The sequence below is a fragment of the Elephas maximus genome, chromosome 3, assembly GCF_024166365.1.
Source record: "Elephas maximus indicus isolate mEleMax1 chromosome 3, mEleMax1 primary haplotype, whole genome shotgun sequence".
Classification (NCBI taxonomy): Eukaryota; Metazoa; Chordata; class Mammalia; order Proboscidea; family Elephantidae; genus Elephas; species Elephas maximus.
Window position 1 is genome coordinate 17,492,689 of NC_064821.1, and position 19,054 is coordinate 17,511,742.

The 19,054-nt window shown below is 42.0% G+C and overlaps 2 protein-coding genes across 2 annotated transcripts in view; one reads left to right on the forward strand and one right to left on the reverse strand.

Moving 5' to 3' along the window:
- Positions 1-19,054, reverse strand: part of LOC126070942 (olfactory receptor 7G2-like) — a 457,831-nt gene that overhangs the window by 135,479 nt on the left and 303,298 nt on the right. The window lies entirely within an intron of this gene.
- On the forward strand, positions 14,931-17,389 carry LOC126070945 (serine/threonine-protein kinase MARK2-like). Its single transcript, XM_049875270.1, has 2 exons — positions 14,931-16,880; positions 17,231-17,389. Exons 1-2 carry the CDS (start codon positions 14,931-14,933, stop codon positions 17,387-17,389), a joined length of 2,109 nt encoding a protein of 702 aa, XP_049731227.1.

Here is a 19,054-nt window from a genome sequence, read left to right on the forward strand (position 1 = left end):
GCTTGCCAAAAACAAAGATAAAGAGACAATTATAAGAGCAGCAAGGGATAAAAGAAAAGTCACCTACAAGGGAGAGCCAATAGGAAAATTCTCAGACTACTCGGCAGAAACCATGCAGGCAAGAAGGCAATGGAATGACATATTTAAAAAACTGAAGGAAAAAAATTGCCTGCCGAAAATCATATACCCATCAAAACTGCCTCTTAAATGAAGGTGAAATTAAGACATTTCCAGATAAACACAACTTGAGGGAATTCATAAAAACCAAACCAAAACTATAATAAATACTAAAGGGAGTTCTTTGGTTAGAAAATCAATAACATCAGGTATCGACCCAAGACTAGAACACGGGGCAGAGCGACCAGAAGTCAACCCAGACAGGGAAATCCAAAAAAAAAAAAAAGCAAGATTCAAAAAAAAAAAAGCCCAACACAGGGTAACGGCGATGTTATTATATAAAAGAAGACAACATTAAAATAATAAAGAGGGAGTTAAGAAATGTAACCATACACCTTCCATATGGAGAAGAAGATACGGCGATACAAAGAAATAAAAGTTAGGTTTAAATTGAGAAAAACAGGGGTAAATAATGAGGTAACAATAAAGGAGACAAACTATCCCACTCATCAAAATAAAATACAAGGGAAAAATACAGGCTCAGCAGAAACAAAATCAGCAACAACAAATATGAGGAAAGGACAATATACAAAGAAAATCTACTCAGCACATGAAATCAAGTGGGAAAAAAAAGCTGTCAAAACACAAAAAAAGACATCAAAATGATAGCACTGAAGTCATACCTATCCATAATTACCCTGAAACTAAATGGACTAAATGCACCAATAAAGAGACAGAGAGTGGCAGAATGGATTAAAAAACAAGATCCGTCTATCTGCTGCCTACAAGAGACACACCTTAGACTTAGAGACACAAACAAACCAAAACTCAAAGGATGGAAGAAAATAGATCAAGCAAACAACAATCAAAAAAGAGCAGGAGTGGCAAAATTAATTTCTGACAAAATAGACTTTAAAGTTAAATCCATCAGAAAGAAGGAAGGACGCTATATAACGATTAAAGGGACAATACACCAAGAAGATATAACCATAATAAATATTTATGCACCCAATGACAGGGCTTCAAGATACATAAAACAAACTCTATCAGCATTGAAAAGTGAGATAGCTCCACAATAATACTAGAAGACTTCAAGACACCACTTTCGGTGAAGGACAGGACATCCAGAAAGCAGCTCAGTAAAGACATGGAAGATCTAAATGCCACAACCAACCAACTTGACCTGGTAGACATATGCAGAACACTCCACACCACGCCAACCAACTATACTTTCTTTTCTAGTGCACATGGAATATTCTGTACAATAGACCACATATTAGGTCATAAAGCAAGCCTTAGCAAAATCCAAATCACTGAAATATTACAAAGCATCTTCTCTGACCATAAGGCCATAAAAGTAGAAATCAAGACCAGGAAAAGCAGGGAAAAGAAATCAAACACTTGCAAACTGAACAATACCCTGCTCAGAAAAGACTGGATTTTAGAAGACATTCAGGGTGGAATAAAGAAATTCTGACAATCCAATGAGAATGAAAACACTTCCTATCAGAACCTTTGGGACACAGCAAAAGTGGTGCTCGGAGGCCAATTTATATCAATAAACGCACACATCCAAAAAGAAGAAAGAGCCAAAATCAAAGAACTATCCCTACAACTTGAACAAAGAGAAAGACAGCAACAAAAGAAACCCACAGGCAACAGAAGAAAACAAAAAATAAAAATTAGAGCTGAACTAAATGAAATAGAAAACAGAAAACCAATTGAAAGAATTAACAAGACCAAAGGCTGGTTCCTTGAAAAAAATCAACAAAAGTGATAAACCATTGGCCAAACTGACAAAAGAAAAACAGGAGAGGAAGCAAAATAACCCGATTAAGAAATGAGATGGGCAATATTACAACAGACACAACAGAAATTAAAAAAAATCATATCAGATTACTATGAAAAACTAAAACAAATTTGAAAACCTAGAAGAAATGGATGAATTCCCAGAAACATACTACCTACCTAAACCAACACAGAGGTAGAACAACTAAATAGACCCATAACGAAAGAAGAGATTGAAAAGGTAATCAAAAAAACCCCAACAAAAAAAAAAGCCCTGGTCCGAACAGCTTCACTACAGAGTTCTACCAAACTTTCAGAGAAGAGTTAACACCACAACTACTAAAGGTATTTCAGAGCATAGAAAAGGATGGAATACTACCAAACTCATTCTGTGAAGCCACCATATCCCTGATACCAAAGCCAGGTAAAGACACCACAAGAAAAGAAAATTATAGACCTATATCCCTCATGAATGTAGATGCAAAAATCCTCAACAAAATTCTAGCCAATAGAATTCAACAACATATCAAAAAAATAATTCACCATGACCAAGTGGGATTCATACCACGGACGGTTCAACATTAGAAAAACAATTAATGTAATCCACCACATAAACAAAAGACAACAATCACATGATTTTACCAACTGATGCAGAAAAGGCACTTGAAAAAGTTCAACACTCATTCATGATAAAAACTCTCAGCAAAATAGGAATAGAAGGAAAATTTCTCAACATAATAAAGGGCATTTATACAAAGCCAACATCCAACATCACCCTAAATGGAAAGAGCCTGAAAACATTCCCATTGAGATCGGGAACAAGACAAGGATGCCCTTTATCACCACTCTTATTCAACATTGTGTTGGAAGTCCTAGGCAGAGCAATTAGGTTAGAAAAAGAAATAAAGGGCATCCAGATTGGCAAGGAAGAAATTAAAGTATCTCTATTTGCAGATGACATGATCTCATACACAGAAAACCCTAAGGAATCCTCCAGAAAACTACTGAAACGAATACAAGAGTTCAGCAGAGTATCGGGACACACGATAAACATACAAAACTCAGTTGGACTCCTCTACACCAACAAAAAGAATATCAAAGAGGAAATCACCAAATCAATGCCATTTACGGTAGCCCCCAAAAGATAAAATAATAAATCTTACCGGAAATGTAAAAGGCTTACACAAAGAAAACTACAGTACGCTTCTGCAAGAAACCAAAAGAGACTTACATAAGTGGAAGAACATACCTTGCTCATGGATAGGAAGGCTTAACATATAAAAATGTCTATTCTACCAAAAGGGATCTATACATTTAATGCAATTCTGATCCAAATCCCACGGACATTCTTTAATGGCATGGAGAAACAAATAAGGCATTACTGAAAAAGAAGAACAAAGTGGGAGGCCTTACTTGACCTGATTTTAGAACCTACTATACCACCACAGTAGTCAAAACAGCCTGGTATTGTTACAACAACAGATACATGGACCAAAGAAACAGAATTGAGAATCCAGACATAAATCCATCCACATATAAGCAGTTGATATTTGACAAAGGCCCCAAAACGGTTAAATGGGGAAAAGACAATCTTTTTAACAAATGGTGCTGGCAGAACTGGATATCCATCTGCAAAAAAATGAAACCACACCCATACCTCACTCCATGCACAAAAACTAACTCAAAATGGATCAAAGAACTAAACATAAAATATAAAACGGTAAAGATCATGGAAGAAAAAATAGGGACAACATTAGGAGCCCTAATACATGGCATAAACAGTATACAAAACATTACTAACACTGCACGAGAAAAACTAGATAACTGGGAGCTCCTAAAAACCAAACACCTACACTCATCCAAAGACTTCACCAAAAGAGTAAAAAGATTACCTACGGAATGGGAAAAAGTTTTTAGCTATGACATTTCCGATCAGCGCCTGATCTGTAAAATCTATGTGATATTCCAAAAACTCAACAACAAAAAGACAAATAACCCAATTAAAAAATGGGCAAAGGATATGAAGAAGCACATCACTAAAGAAGACATTCAGGTAGCTAACAGATACATGAGAAAATGCTCATCATCTTTAGCCACTAGAGAAACGCAAATCAAACCAACAATGGGATTCCATCTCACTCCAACAAGGCTGGCTTTAATCCAAAAACACATAATAATAAATGTTGGAGAGCTTGTGGAATGACTGGAACACTTACACACTGCTGGTGAGAATGTAAAATGGTACAACCACTTTGGAAATCGATTTGGCGATTCCTAAAAAAACTAGAAATCGAACTACCATACGATCCAGCAATCCCACTCCTTGCAATATATCCTCGAGAAATAAGAGACTTTACACGAACAGATATATGCACACCCATGTTCACCGCAGCTCTCTTTACAATAGCAAAAACTTGGATGCAACCAATGTGGCCATCAACGGATAAATGGATAAATCAATTATGATATACTCACACAATGGAATACTACACATCAATAAAGAACAATGATGAATCCATGAAACTTCTTATAACACGGAGAAATCTGGAAGACATTATGCTGACTGAAATTAGTCAGATGCAAAAGTACAAATATTGTGTAAGGCCACTATTATAAGACCTGGAGAAATAGTTTAAACAGAGAAGAAAATGTTCTTTGATAGTTCTAAGACGGTGGAGGGAGGGAGGGAGGGAGAGGGGTTTTCACTAATTAGATAGTAGATAAGTTTTTCTTTTAGGTGAAGGGAAAGACAACACACAATACAGGAGAGGTCAACACAACTGCACTAAACCAAGAGCAAAGAAGTTTCCTGATTAAACTGAATGACTAGAAGGCCAGCGTAGCACGGGCGGGAGTTTGGACACCATGGTTTCAGGAGACATCTAAGTCAACTGGCATAATAAATCTATTAAGAAAACATTCTGCATCCCGCTTTGGAGAGTGGCCTCTGGGGTCTTAAACGCTAGCAAATAGCCATCTAAGATGCATCAACTGGTCTCAATTCACCTGGAGCAAGGAAGAACGAAGAACACCAAAGACACAAGGTAATTATGAGCCTAAGAGACAGAAAGGACCACACAAACCAGAGACTACACCAACCTGAGACCAGAAGAGCTAGACAGTGCCTGGCCACAACTGATGTCTCCCTTGACAGGGAACACAACAGAGAAGCTCTGAGAGATCAGGAGAGCAGTGGGATGCAGACCCCTAATTCTCATAATAAGACCAGACTTAATTGTCAGAATGGGACTAGAAAGACCCCAGAGGCTACAGTCCCCAGACCTTCTGTTAGCCCAAAATAGGAACCATTCCCAAAGCCAACTCTTCAGACAGGGATTAGACTGGAATATGGGATGGAAAATGATACTGGTGAAGAAGGAACTTCTTGGATCGAGGGGACACATGAGACTATGTTGGCATCTCCTGTATGAAGGGGAGATGAGAGGGCAGAGGGGGTCAGAAGCTGGCCGAATGGACACGAAAAGAGAGAATGGAGGGAAGGAGTGTGTTTTTTCATTAGGAGGAGAGCAATTAGGAGTTTTTAGCAATGTATGTATAAATTTTTGTATAAGACACTGACTTGCTTTCTAAACTTTCACTTGAAACACAAAAAATATTAAAAAAAAAAAAAAAAAAGAAATCAAATGATGTATTGCACCGGGCAAACCTGCTGCAAAAGACCTCTTTAAAGTGCTAAAAGGCAAAGCTATCACTTTAACGACTAAGGTGCACCTTACCAAGCCATGCTGTTTTCAGGCACCTCATACGCATGAGAGAGCTGGACAACGCACACGGAAGACTGACGAACTGATAACTTTGAATTATGGTATTGGAAAAGAATATTGAATATACTGATTGCTGGTGGAACAAACAAATCTGTCTTGGAAGAAGTACAGCCAGAATGCTCATTCCAAGAAATAATGTCCAGGTTTGGTCTCATGTTCTTTTGACATGTTATCATGAGGGATCAGTCCCTGGAGAAGGATATCAAGCTTGGTCAACAAGAGGGTCATCGAAAAAGTGGAAGACCCCCAACGAGATGGATTGACGCAGTGGCTGCAACAATGGGCTCCGGCATAACAATGATTGTGAGGATGGTGCAGGACCAGGCAGTGTTTCACACTGTTGTACACAGGATCGCTATGAGTCACAATTGACTCAATGAGATCTAACAATAAAGAAAAGGATTAGGATTTTGAACATGCCAAACTTGATGTATCTATTAAACTTCCATGTGGAGAATCTAACAATCTGGAGTGATCCTGTCTAGAGATATGCATTTTGGAGTCCTCAGGGAGGGTGGACACTACAACTGTCGACAGACCAAGTGACAAGATAGGAATGGCCATGTGAGGAGCTGGGCGGGAGGGTAGCTAGAAGGGATTAATGAATGCTGAGGCAACAAGCTGCGTAGATCACAAACGGGCCTATGACAATGCATCTGTAGGCGCGGTAGCGCTATACACCACAGGAAACCTCTACATCGTTGCACAAATAATTATATGACATGAGATACGGAGTATAAAGAGAATCCCAGATGCCGTGAGGAAGAACAGTAATGGCCCCGAAGTATACTTTCTGAAGAAGTTACATTTGATTAGAGACCTGAAAGATTGGTAAAATCTAGTTAGCAGTCGGGGCTGGAGAGGGAGAATTTAGGATGAATGGAACAGTAGAGATGACAGGGTATTTGCAGTTTCCTTATGATTGCAGCCCAGAGAGTGAAACAGGGAAAGTAATAACTGAAGTTTTAGGCGCCAGATAATGGAAGACTGAATAGGCTGCATTCAGAATTTGGAACTTCTCCTAAAACTAATGAGAATTCATGAAAGGATTGGAAACACGGGAGTCATTTGATTTATTTTTGCAAGGATATTCTGGTTAGAGTGTGAAGAACTGAACACACAGAGAGGTCAAGATGGATGTGGCAAGATGCAGGCCAATGTCAGACTTCCTGCAGGAGGAGAAGAGAACGTGAATATTCATTCACTGTTTCTTTTTCTGTCTTATGACTCAAACCCCAGTTCATGACAGTGTTTGCGATCTCATGCTTTGGATTACCCATTTCGAAGTTCTCAGTTCTCTTAATTCTTCCCCCAAATACTACACATAAAGCTAGTACGATAAAAAATATTTTGAGTCTCAGAATTGCTGTGGTAATAAAATATACATGCCAATGGAATTACAGCAAATTTCCAAGATTAACATTTTTATTTGTGTTTAAAAATTTAGCAAAAAAATTTAATAGCACCGCAACTTTTTAACAAGGATAGATGATAAATACAGCAACAGGAGACCTGTAGCTGTGTAAATATTCTACTCAAAGAAGGTTGGCTTTTGAATTCTGCCATAGATCTAGCACTGCTACTACAAAAATACCACAAGAAGATGTCTCTAACAAAAAGAAATTTATTCTCTCACAGTTGAAAAGGCTAGAAGGCTAAATTCAGGGACTAGCTCCAAGGGAAGGGTCTACGGGAAAGTCCTTGTCATCAATCTTACCCTGGGTCCAGGAGCTTCTCAGTGGAGGGACCCTGGGTCCAAAGTAGGCGCTCCTCTTCTGTTTCTTCTTCCTTGGTGGTAAAGAGATCCCTTCAGACTAAATTATGACATAAGGCTGGACAGTTGATACACCCCCGAGGTAGAAGAGTAAAGATGTACTGCTGACCTTGCCAGCTTAAGGCAAATGGCTTCTGGAGGTCCTTTGAAACAGGTATGGAGAAAAAGGCATTACACACATCAACAGGTCCATACGAGGTACCAGGAGATATATTTAATTTGCTAAAGCAATGAAACCACATCTGGAACAGCAGCTGCAATAGCAGTCACCACCTGGTTAAGTTTTCAATAATCCACTGTCATTCTCCAAGATCCACCCGTTTTTTCATGGGCCACGTACGCAAGTTGAATACAGATGTGGTGGGAATCAACACCCCTGGATCCTTCAAGTCCATGATGGTGGCAATAATCTCTCCAATCCCTCCAGGAATGCAGCATTGCTTTTGGTTTCCTATTTTCCTAGGTAGGGGCAGTTCTAATGCCTTCTGCTTAGCCTTTCCTACCATAATATCCTTTGCTCCACATGTCAGGGAGCCAACGTGTGGGTTCTGCCACTTGCTGAGTATGACTACTCCAATTACACATTCTGGATCTGGGGAAATCACTACAGTACGGGTTTGGGGACCCACTAGACCCACTGTGAGACGGGCATGAGCTAACACTCCATTAATAAATTGACCTCTATATGCCCTCACTCTAACTAGTCCTTGTGCCTCCACACCTGCAGAATCTAATTGCAGGTCAGACTCCACATCCTCGCCCAAATCCAAACCCGACACAGTCTTGGGTTCCTTTCCCACACGCTGCTTTGGCAGGGGTGGCTTGGCTTTGGACTCCAGTTTGGACTGGCTGAAATCTGAGCTTGGCTCATCTCTTACTCTCACCTTAATCTCACAGAGTAAAAGTCTTTACCCATAGCTATCAATTCCAACTCATAGTGACATTACAGGACAGAAAACTGCCCCACAGGGTTTCTGAGGCTTTCATCTTTATGAAAGCAAACTGCCACGTCTTTATTCCATGGAGGGGCTGGTGGGTTCAAACCACCGACCTTTTCCGTAGCAGCTCAGTGCTTCACTACTGCATCACCAGGGATCCTTAGAGTCTTTCCAAACACCTAAATGATAGTGTTGGCAAAGAATATTGAATAATATACCACAGACTGCCGAAATAAACCAATAGGTCTTACAAGAAGTATGGCCAGAATGCTCCTTGGAGGGCGGATGGGAAAACTTCACCTCACTTACTTTAGACATGTTACCAAGAGAGACCAATCCTCCTGGACATTACGTTTGGTAAAGGACAAGGTCAGCAAAACAGAGGAAGAGCCTCAACAAGATGGACTGACACAGTGGCATCAACAATGGCCTCAAACATAGGCTACACTGAAGACATTGGTGAAAAACAAGGCTCTAGGAATTAAACACTAGTTGAGATGTTTCAACAAATGCATGCAGCAATGGAGGTACTCATGCATCTATGGCAAGAAATTTGGATGTAAGCTAACTGCCCAACCAACTGGAAGAGATATATGCGCCCATCCCAAAGAATGGTGATCCAACAGAATGTGGAAATTATCAAACAGTGTCATTAACATCACATGACAGTAATATTTTGCTAAAGGATTGGGCCACATACACTGACCAAAGCTGAGGGGGCAGGGCTGCCACACTCAACAGGCAGAAGAATGGGCCCTGCTAAGGCCGAATGGATAGAGTCTCCACTCAGATGGACTAGGAGAATGGGGCTGCCCGAAGCTGATGGAACAGAGTTGCTGTTCCAGTGGGCCTGGGAGGAAGAACTGAAGTTCCAGTCCTAAGGGCCTTCAGCCAGAATCCAGAGATTGTAGCCAGCACTTAGCATCTGGAGGGCAGGGCCATTGCCCCGATGGTCTCTCAGAACAGAGGGCTATTTTCAACCCTTGAGAGGTAATGTAAATTGCTGGTGATGACCCCTATCCCCTCATTCCCTCCAATTTCTACCATTTCTAATGGAAAGGTCTACCTTGTGCCTGTTCGATTCTTGTACTTTGGAAGCAAAAAACTTCTAGATTTCACAGATGAAGAGAAATTCTGCCCCAGGAAAGAATCTGGACGTGGAGTTAAGACTTTTGGGATGATATAATGGGGTGAAAGTGTTTTACATGTGGCAAAGACATGAATTTTGGGGGTCTACAAGTTTTTTTTTTTTTTTTTACAAGTGGAACCCCCCGTGTCTCTCAGTTTGTCGTACTGTGGGTGCTTGTGTGTTGCTGTGATGCTGGAAGCTATGCCACCGGGATTCAGATACCAGCAGGGTTGCCCATGGAGGACAGGTTTCAGCTGAGCTACCAGACTAAGACAGACTAGGAACAAGGACCCCGGAGTCTACTTCTGAAAAGCATGAGCCAGTGAAAACCTTAGGAATAGCACTGGAACACTGTCTGATATACTGCCTGAAAATGAGCCCCTCAGGTTGGAAGGCACTCAAAAGATGACTGGGGAAGAGCTGCCTCCTCAAAGTACAGTCGACCTTAACGATGTGGATGGAGTAAAGCTTTCGGGACCTTCATTTGCTGATGTGGCACAACTCAAAATGAGAAGAAACACCTGCAAACATCCATGAATAATCGGAACCTGGAATGTATGACCTATGAATCTAGGACAATTGGAAATCATCAAAAAAGAAATGGAACGCATAAACATCAACATCCTAGGCATTAGTGAGCTGAAATAGACTAGCAGTGGCCATTTTGAATCGGACAATCATATACTCTACTATGCTGGGAATGACAACTCGAAGAGGAATGGTGTTGCATTCATTATCAAAAAGAACGTTTCAACACCTATCCTGAAGTACAACACTGTCACTGATAGGATAATGTTCATACGTCCACAAGCAAGATCAGTTAATATGACTATTATTCAAATGTACGCACCAACCACTAGGGCCAAAGATGAAGAAAGAGAAGTTTTTATCAGCTGCTACAGTATGAAATTGATCGAAAATGCAGTCAAGATGCATTGAGAATTACTGGCAATTGGAATGCGAAAGTTGGAAACAAAGAAGAAGGATCAGCAGTTGGAAAATATGGCCTTGGTGATAGAAACAATGCCAGAGATCGAATGATAGAATTTTGCAAGACCAATGACTTCTTCATTGCAAATACCTTCTTTCACCAACATAAACGGCAACTATACACACGGACCTCACCAGATGGAAAACACAGAAATCAAATTCACTACATCTGTGAAAAGACACGATGGAAAAGCTCTATCTCATCAGTCGGAACAAGGCCAGGGGCCAAGTGTGGAATAGACCATCAATTGCTCATATGCAAGTTTATGCTAAAACTGAAGAAACTCAGAGCAAGTCCACGAGAGCCAAAATATGACCTTGACTATATCCTACCTGAATTTAGAGACCATCTCAAAAATAGATTTGACGCATTGAACACTGCTAACTGCAGACCAGACGAATTGTGGAATGACATCAAGGACATCATCCATGAAGAAAGCAAGAGGTCATTGAAAAGACAGGAAAGAAAGAAAAGACCAAGATGGATGTCAGAGACTCTGAAACTTGCTCTTGAACTTCGAGCAGCTAAAGCAAAAGGAAGAATTGATGAAGTAAAAGAACTGAACAGAAGATTTCAAAGCGCCTCTCCAGAAGACAAAGTATTATAATGACACGTGCAAAGAGCTGCAGATGGAAAACCAAAAGGGAAGAACATACTCGGCGTTTCTCAAGGTGAAAGAACTGAAGAAAAATTTCAAACCTCGAGTTGCAATAGTGAAGGATTCCATGGGGAAAATATTAAACGATGCAGGAAGCATCGAAAGAAGATGGAAGGAATACACAGAGTCATTATACCAAAAAGAATTAGTTGATATTCAACCATTTCAAGAGGTCGCATATGATCAGGAACCGACGGTGCTGAAGGAAGAAGTCCAAGCTGCTCTGAAGGCATTGGCGAAAAACGAGGCTCCAGGAATTGATGGAATATCAATTGAGATGTTTCAACAAACAGATGCAGCGCTGGACGTGCTCACTCGTTTATGCCAGGAAATAGGGAAGACAGCTTCCTGGCCAACTGACTGGAAAAACAAAAAAAAGAGAGATCCATATTTATGCCTATTCCCAAAAAAGGTGATCCAACTGAATGTGGAAATTATAGAACAGTATCGATATCACAAGGAAGCTAAATTTTGCCAAAGATCATTCAAAAACGGCTGCAGCAGTATATCGACAGGGAACTGCCAGAAATTCAGGCCGGTTTCAGAAGAGGACATGGAACCAGGAATATCATTGCTGATGTCAGATGGATCCTGGCTGAAAGCAGAGAACACCAGAAGGATGTTTACCTGTGTTTTATAGACTATGCAAAGGCATTCGACTGTGTGGATCATAACAAACTATGGATAACACTGCAAAGAATGGGAATTCCAGAACGCTTAATTGTGCTCTTGAGGAACCTTTACATAGATCAAGAAGCAGTTGTTAAGATGGAACAAGGGGATACTGATTGGTTTAAAGTCAAGAAAGGTGTGCGTCAGGGTTCTATTCTTTCACCATACCTATTCAATCTCTATGTTGAGCAAATAATACAAGAAGCTGGACTATATGAACAAAAACAGGGCACCAGGATTGGAGGAAGGCTCATTAACAACCTGCGTGATGCAGATGACACAACCTTGCTTGCTGAAAGTGAAGAGGACTTGAAGCACTTACTGATGAAGATCAAAGACCACAGCCTTCAGTATGGATTACACCTCAATATAAAGAAAACAAAAATCCTCACAACTGGACCAATGAGCAACATCGTGATAAACGGAGAAAAGATTGAAGTTGTCAAGGATTTCATTTTACTTGGATCCGCAATTAACAGCCATTCAAGCAGCAGTCAAGAAATCAAAAGACACATTGCATTGGGCAAATCTGCTGCTAAGGACCCCTTCGAAGTGCTGAAGATGAAGATGTCACCCTGAAGACTAAGGTGCACCTGGCTCAAACCGTGGTATTTTCAATGACATTATACGGGTGTGAAAGCTGGACAATGAATAAGGAAGACCAAAGAAGAATTGACGCCTTTGAATTCTGGTGTTGGCGAAGAATATTGAATATACCAGGGACTGCCAAAAGAATGAACAAATCTGTCCTGGAAGAAGTGTGGACAGAATGCTCCTTTGAGGCAAGGATGGCGAGAATGCGTCTTACATAATTTGGACACATTGTCAGGGAGGATCAGTCCCTGGAGAGGGATATCATGCTTGGCAGAGTACAGGGTCACCGGAAAAGAGGAAGACCCTCAAGGAGCTGGACTGACACAGTGGCTGCAACAATGAGCTCCAGCATAACAACGATTCTAAGGATGGCGCAGGGCCGGGAAGTGTTTCGTTCTGTTGTGCGTAGGGTCGCTATGCGTCACAACCGACTCGACAGCACCTAACAACAACAACAACAAGGTGGAATGTCATGGATTGAATAGAAAGGGATGAAACGCGATTACGAAAGTCACAGCCCAGATCCGATGGAAGGGGAGGTTCCCTGGGGTGTGACCTCTATCACCTTTTATCTTCCAAGAGATAAAAGGAGAGAAATGAAATTAGAGAGATATAGGGACCTCATGACACCACGAAAGAACTGCCAGGAGCAGAGCACGTTCTTTGGACCCAGGGTCACTGTGCTGAGAAGCTCCTAGGCCAGGAGAAAATAATTGATGACAAGGACCTTCTCCCAGAAACAACAAAGATAGAAAGCATTGCCTGGGAGTTGGCACCCTGAATTCAGACTTCTAGCCTCGTAGACTGGGAGAGAATAAATTTCTTTGTTAAAGCCATCCACTTGTGGTATTGCACTTATAGCAACACTAGATAACTAAGACACTTAGTGAAGTAGAGGGTTAGGGAGAAAGAGGAAGACCTTGACAAGACAGACTGACACAGTGGCTGCAACAATGGGCTCAAACACAGCAACAATTCTGATGATGGGGCAGAACCAGGAAGTGTTTTGTTGTGTTGTACCTAGGGTCACTATGAGTCAGAATCAACTCGACAGCATCTAATAACAACAACAGCCACTATGCAAGGCAGGAACGCAAGCGGAAATCTATATACAACTTTTCACTGCAGCACTTTTCACAAGAAGCAAAAGATGAACACAGCCAATATGTCCATCAGCAGGTGAATGGATACACAAACTTTGGTACGCACACACAACTCCACAGGGTTTTCAAGGCTCTGACCTTTCAGAAGGAGATCACCGGAATGTCTTCTGAGAAGTCTCTGGGTGGGTTTGAACCCCCAAACTAGTAGATGAGCAATTAACTGTTGGTGCAAGCCAGGGACTTCCAATGGAATATTACACACACTCCCAAAAATGAAGTCTTGATGCATACGACAACATGGATGAAGCCTGAAAACACCAAGCTGAGAAAAGTCAGTCAGTTAGAAAAGGAGAGATGCATTCTGATCTCACTTATAGGGCAGAAGAAAATATACACAAAGCAAAGCTTATTAGTGGTTACCAGGGGTGACAGGGAGGGGGAAGGAAGAGTTTTTAATTAGGATCATTGAGTTTATGTGAAAGGTAGTGGAATGATTTGGAACATAAACCGTGAAATGCTTGCACAGCTTGAATATAAGCAATGTAACAAATGCACATGTAGAAATTGTTGAAATGGCGTGTTTTATTATGTATATTTGGAACACAATAAAAAAAATAACATGAAGATCAATAAAAAGGAAAGAAAAGCTCTGTGGAATTCTCGCTCTACACACACACACACACACACACACACACACATTTTTCTTCTAAAAAAAATGAGTAAAGAATCCCTGAGAACAAAAAGCACAGTCAATTACCCCCCGTTTTTATTGGTCCATTTCTTGTGGTGACCTCATAAGGAGCCAATTCTTTGGAACTCCAAGCCCCTATATAAGTCCCTGGAAGCCTAGGTTTGTGGTCTTTCTGGCTCAGGAAGCTCTTTCAGTGACCTGAGACATCGTGACCAAACTTGGCTTGTTTTCTCTTTAAATTGTGGTTTTTCTATTTCCTCGCCAGCTATTCTTATTTTCTCTTTGTTTTTCCTCATTTGCATTCATTCGTTTTTCATTTTATTCTTCCTTTACATCCTCAATTTTTCTTTTTTTCTATGTACTTGTTAATTTTTTTATCATCTTACTATTATTGTTTTATTTTGTATTTTTTCTTATCCTCATGTTATTTATTCCTTTTTTGAATCTTTCTCATTGATTTCTTGTTTTGTTTATATATACAATTTATCTTATTTTTATCAGTTTTTAAAATTTTACTTCCTCTTTTCTCATTTTACCTTTTTGATTATATTTTAACTTTTTCTCATTTTTTCCATATTTCATTAAGTTTTTAGTCACCACTTTTTAGGGTTTTGGGTTTTTAAGTTTTTAATCCTACCACAAGGGCACCTCTTATCCCAAAGCCTGCTACGCCTTCACACCATAGCCAACATGCTGCAGGGCCACTTAGCCTTCTCTGCTCTGGAGGAAACTCATGTGGGACACTACCACCTCCTCAGAACCATCGGCAAGGGGGCATCTGCCAGGGTCAAGCTGGCCCAGCACATCATCACCGGCCAAGAGGTGGCCATTAAAATAATTGACAAGATCCAGCACACGTCCTCCGACCTCCACAGACTATACAGAGAGATAGAAATTATGAAGGATCTCCATCATCCAAATATTGTAAAGCTGTTTGAAGTCATAGAGAATGAGCACGCCCTCTATATAGTGATGGAGTATGCAAGTGGAAGGGACCTCTTTTACCACCTAGTGAATCATGGCTTCATGAGCGAAAAAGAGGCCCAAACGAAATTCCAACAAATAGTGTCAGCGGTGAAGTACTGCCACAACAAGGGTATTGTTCATAGGGATCTGAAAACAGAAAACCTACTACTGGACAAGCGAATGAACATCAAACTTGCAGACTTTGGTTTAGGAACTCAATTCACCACAGGGAGCAAGCTGGATACCTTCTGTGGCACTCCCCCTTATTCTGCCCCAGAACTCCTTCAGGGAGAAAAGTATGACGGACCCCCAGTGGATGTGTGGAGCCTGGGAGTCATCCTATACTTCATGGTAACTGGATCTCTGCCTTTTCGTGGGAAGACCTTGACGAAGCTGCGAGAGCAGGTGCTGCAGGGACAATATCACGTTCCCTTCCACATGTCTAGCCAGTGTCAACACCTGCTCAGTAAAATTTTCATTCGTGACCCAAGAAAGAGAGCCACATTAGAGGACATCCTAGCACATCTATGGATGAAGGTGAGCCATGAAGAAAAACAAAAGCTCTATGTGCAGCCACTCCCAGACTACGATAACCACTGGCACACTGAGGTGACGGTGAACACGGGTTATGTGCAGGAAGACACTCATGACTCACTGTTGAACCACAATTACAATGATGCGAACGCCACCTATCTGATCCTGCGTCACGACACATATGAGATTGACAGCCACACCAGCACCCTGGAACCCCAGGCTGAAGCCCATTGCACCGATAGCCACACTCCTTCCTCATCCCATGAAGTGCCTCCTACCGTCTGTCCTAAACCCAAACAGCGTAGTTACACCGAGCCCACCATTCCCACCTTTGGTTACTACATCCGCGATGCTTTGAACACTCTCTCTGAGGGAGGGATGGGGACCTCCATGGTGTCTACTTCTCCATCATTCTCCCTGGCCCTGGCCCACCTGCGGCAGCAATCTACCACAGCCTGGGCACAGCCCAACCAGGACTCTGACCTGTATGCCAAGGTGAGAAACAGTGAGGTGCCACAGCCCATCACACCACCCCAGTGTGTTTCTGTGCCTTCCTCCTCAGCCTACACCATCAACGAGAGTGCCGGGGCCCCGGAGAAAACCAGTTTTACCCAGGGAATGTCAAAACTAAGCTCCGTAAATGAGGAGCAGGTGCATGAGTTACCTGACCAGCCGAGTTTGCCCCAGACTGTGAGTCTAGCCTCTTCCTCTGAGGAGCAAGTGCATGAGTTACCTGACCAGCCGAGTTTGCCCCAGACTGTGAGTCCAGCCTCTTCCTCTGTCAGCAGCCAGGGCTGGAAGCAGGCCACTGGGAGGTTCTTTAAGCTCATGAGAAGATGCCTTTGTTTTACATATGACAAAAAGGACCACAAAGCATCGGACAGCAAAGCTGCACAAATGATCAAACCTCAACAGGCCAAACCACGCTCTCTCAAATTTACCTGGAGGATGAAGATCACCAGTTCCTTGGAGCCCGACGAGATGCTGCAGGAGATCTGTCAAGTGTTGGATGCCAATGGCTGTGACTGGGATCTCACCCACAAATACACACTGCTGTGTATGAATGGCACACCAGGACAACAGGACTTCACTCAGTGGAGGATGGAGGTGTGCACCCTGCCTCGGAGGACTCTCAATGGGGTAAAAGTGAAGAGAATTTCAGGGACCTCTGAGGCCTTCAACAGCATTGTCTCAAAAATCACCAGGGACCTTGCACTTTAAAATGGGGGCAGCAGAGCTGCCTGAGAGAAAACAGGAGTTCCAAGGTTTAAGCTCCTTTGTAATTTTGAAGGCGATGTTCGGAAAACCCACCTAAAAAAGGTGCCCGAAATTCACTTCACTTGAACCCTGTTGAGCAATCATCAAGGCAGTGTGCATACCTTCATCCTCCACTGCACAAAGTCCTCTTGGCCTGCACGTCACGTGTGCACAGCAACACATATGCCCGGGAGACATCCCACTCGCAGCTGTTGGCATCGCACACTTGGCAGATCTTCCACATCATCTCGTTGGGCTCCATGGAGCTGGTTCCTCCACGTAAACTTCAGCGGCAACAGCTTGGCCTCTCCAGGTTTAAGCACTTCCACCTCGTCTTTGCTCTCAGATTCCTACAGATCCGCTGCAGCAAACATGAAGCAAAGAATTCATGAAAACAAAACAAACACTCCCAAATTCATCCGTTCAGACAGACAAAGGAAAGCTTGTAATAGGGAAAGCCACTTGATTCACTAACACGGCCATCGAGATCTCTCTGGAGTCCCTTGGGATGCACTGAACAGCAAACCAGAAAGTTGTCGGTTTAACTCCACACACAGATGACTTGAAAGAAAGGCCTCCAGTCTATTTCTGAAACATCTTGAAGCTGAAGAAAATCAGACCAAGTCCACAAGAGCCAAAGTATGACCTTGAGCTTGTCCCACCTGAATTTAGAGACCATCTCAAGAATACATTCACTGACTGAACACTAATGACCGAAGACCAGGCGAGTTGTGGAATGACATCATATGTTCTTCCTTGTGAAAAATCTGGAGTTTAGCCATCAAATTAGATCCTGGGCCATGCGAAACTCAACATGGAAGACTTTCAAGTGGGCCTAAGTATTTCAAGAATAGGCATCAATTCTATTATACATTGGATCCTTTTCTGAACCTGTTTATTGTTTTCAGAGGGAGACCACCGGCCCTATCGTCTCCACCCTAGGAGAAATTTTTCTAGCACACCCATTTATAGAACTTTAGTAGCCTTGGAGGTGGCATGCCAATAAATTTTGCCCAAATTGACCTTGCTTCTCAGCTTTTCATGCTTGGCTCTGTCTCCTGTACAGTGACATGTCTATATTTTTTAACACTGGGTATCAGTTTCCAACAAATATTTCCGTATTAATGGTTTTGGTAGGCCTAGCACACACTGGAAGCAGGTACTTGTCAATTTGGTTAGACTCTCCCACGTGAAGAGTGCTTAGATAGCTCCATGGGATTAAATCCATTTTCCATAAGAAATTGCTTTGCTATAACCCCCCAGCAGCCATGCCTGATTACTGGGGGCACAGCCACAATTACAATTCCTACAGGACATACAAAATACTGAGTGTTATTTAAAAAAAAAAAAAAGAAACTTGTGTTTTGACAGTGTGAGAAGGTTACATTAGGGAAGAACTTCCAAGCTAGTTGTAGTTCCTGATTTTTTGAGACATGCTTTGGTCCACCTAATTTATACCATATACTTTACCTTCCTTGCATGTACTGATTAGTGACCACTGCCCTTGATCACTTAGTTAGTGGGATTCATTTCTGCCTCAGGAAAAGGGCTCGTACTGGTGGGGGAGAGAGAGCATTCTAATTAGTAGGAAAATAGGTCAATACTTCTAAGGGCCTATGGTTGACAGGATTTACATTGTGAAAAATATGTAGTGCAGCTTAAGAAAGAGCAAGAGCTTGCCAAAGTGATGCGGGGGCGCTCCAAATACTGAGTTCCAATCACTTAAGCCTGTCCAGAGTCATTTCTCAATTTATTGTCCTGCTAAATGGATGGACCCCCATTACCAAATTCTACATCATTCCCAATATCTCCTCCTTTTCCTTCTTACTATTTGTACTGAGTTAGAAATATGTGGGGCTGAGCTGGCAAACCAAGACATGTAATCCTGCAAATAACACTGAACAAATCTCAGTGGCCCCCTGCCATCCCCCGCTGCTGACAGAGGGAGAGGCTGGGCTCACAATCTGAGGCAAACTCGGCTGGTCAGGAATCTCTTGCAGCTTCTCAGCATGCAAAGAGCTTAGTTTTCACACTCCCTGGAGGAAACCAGTTCCTTC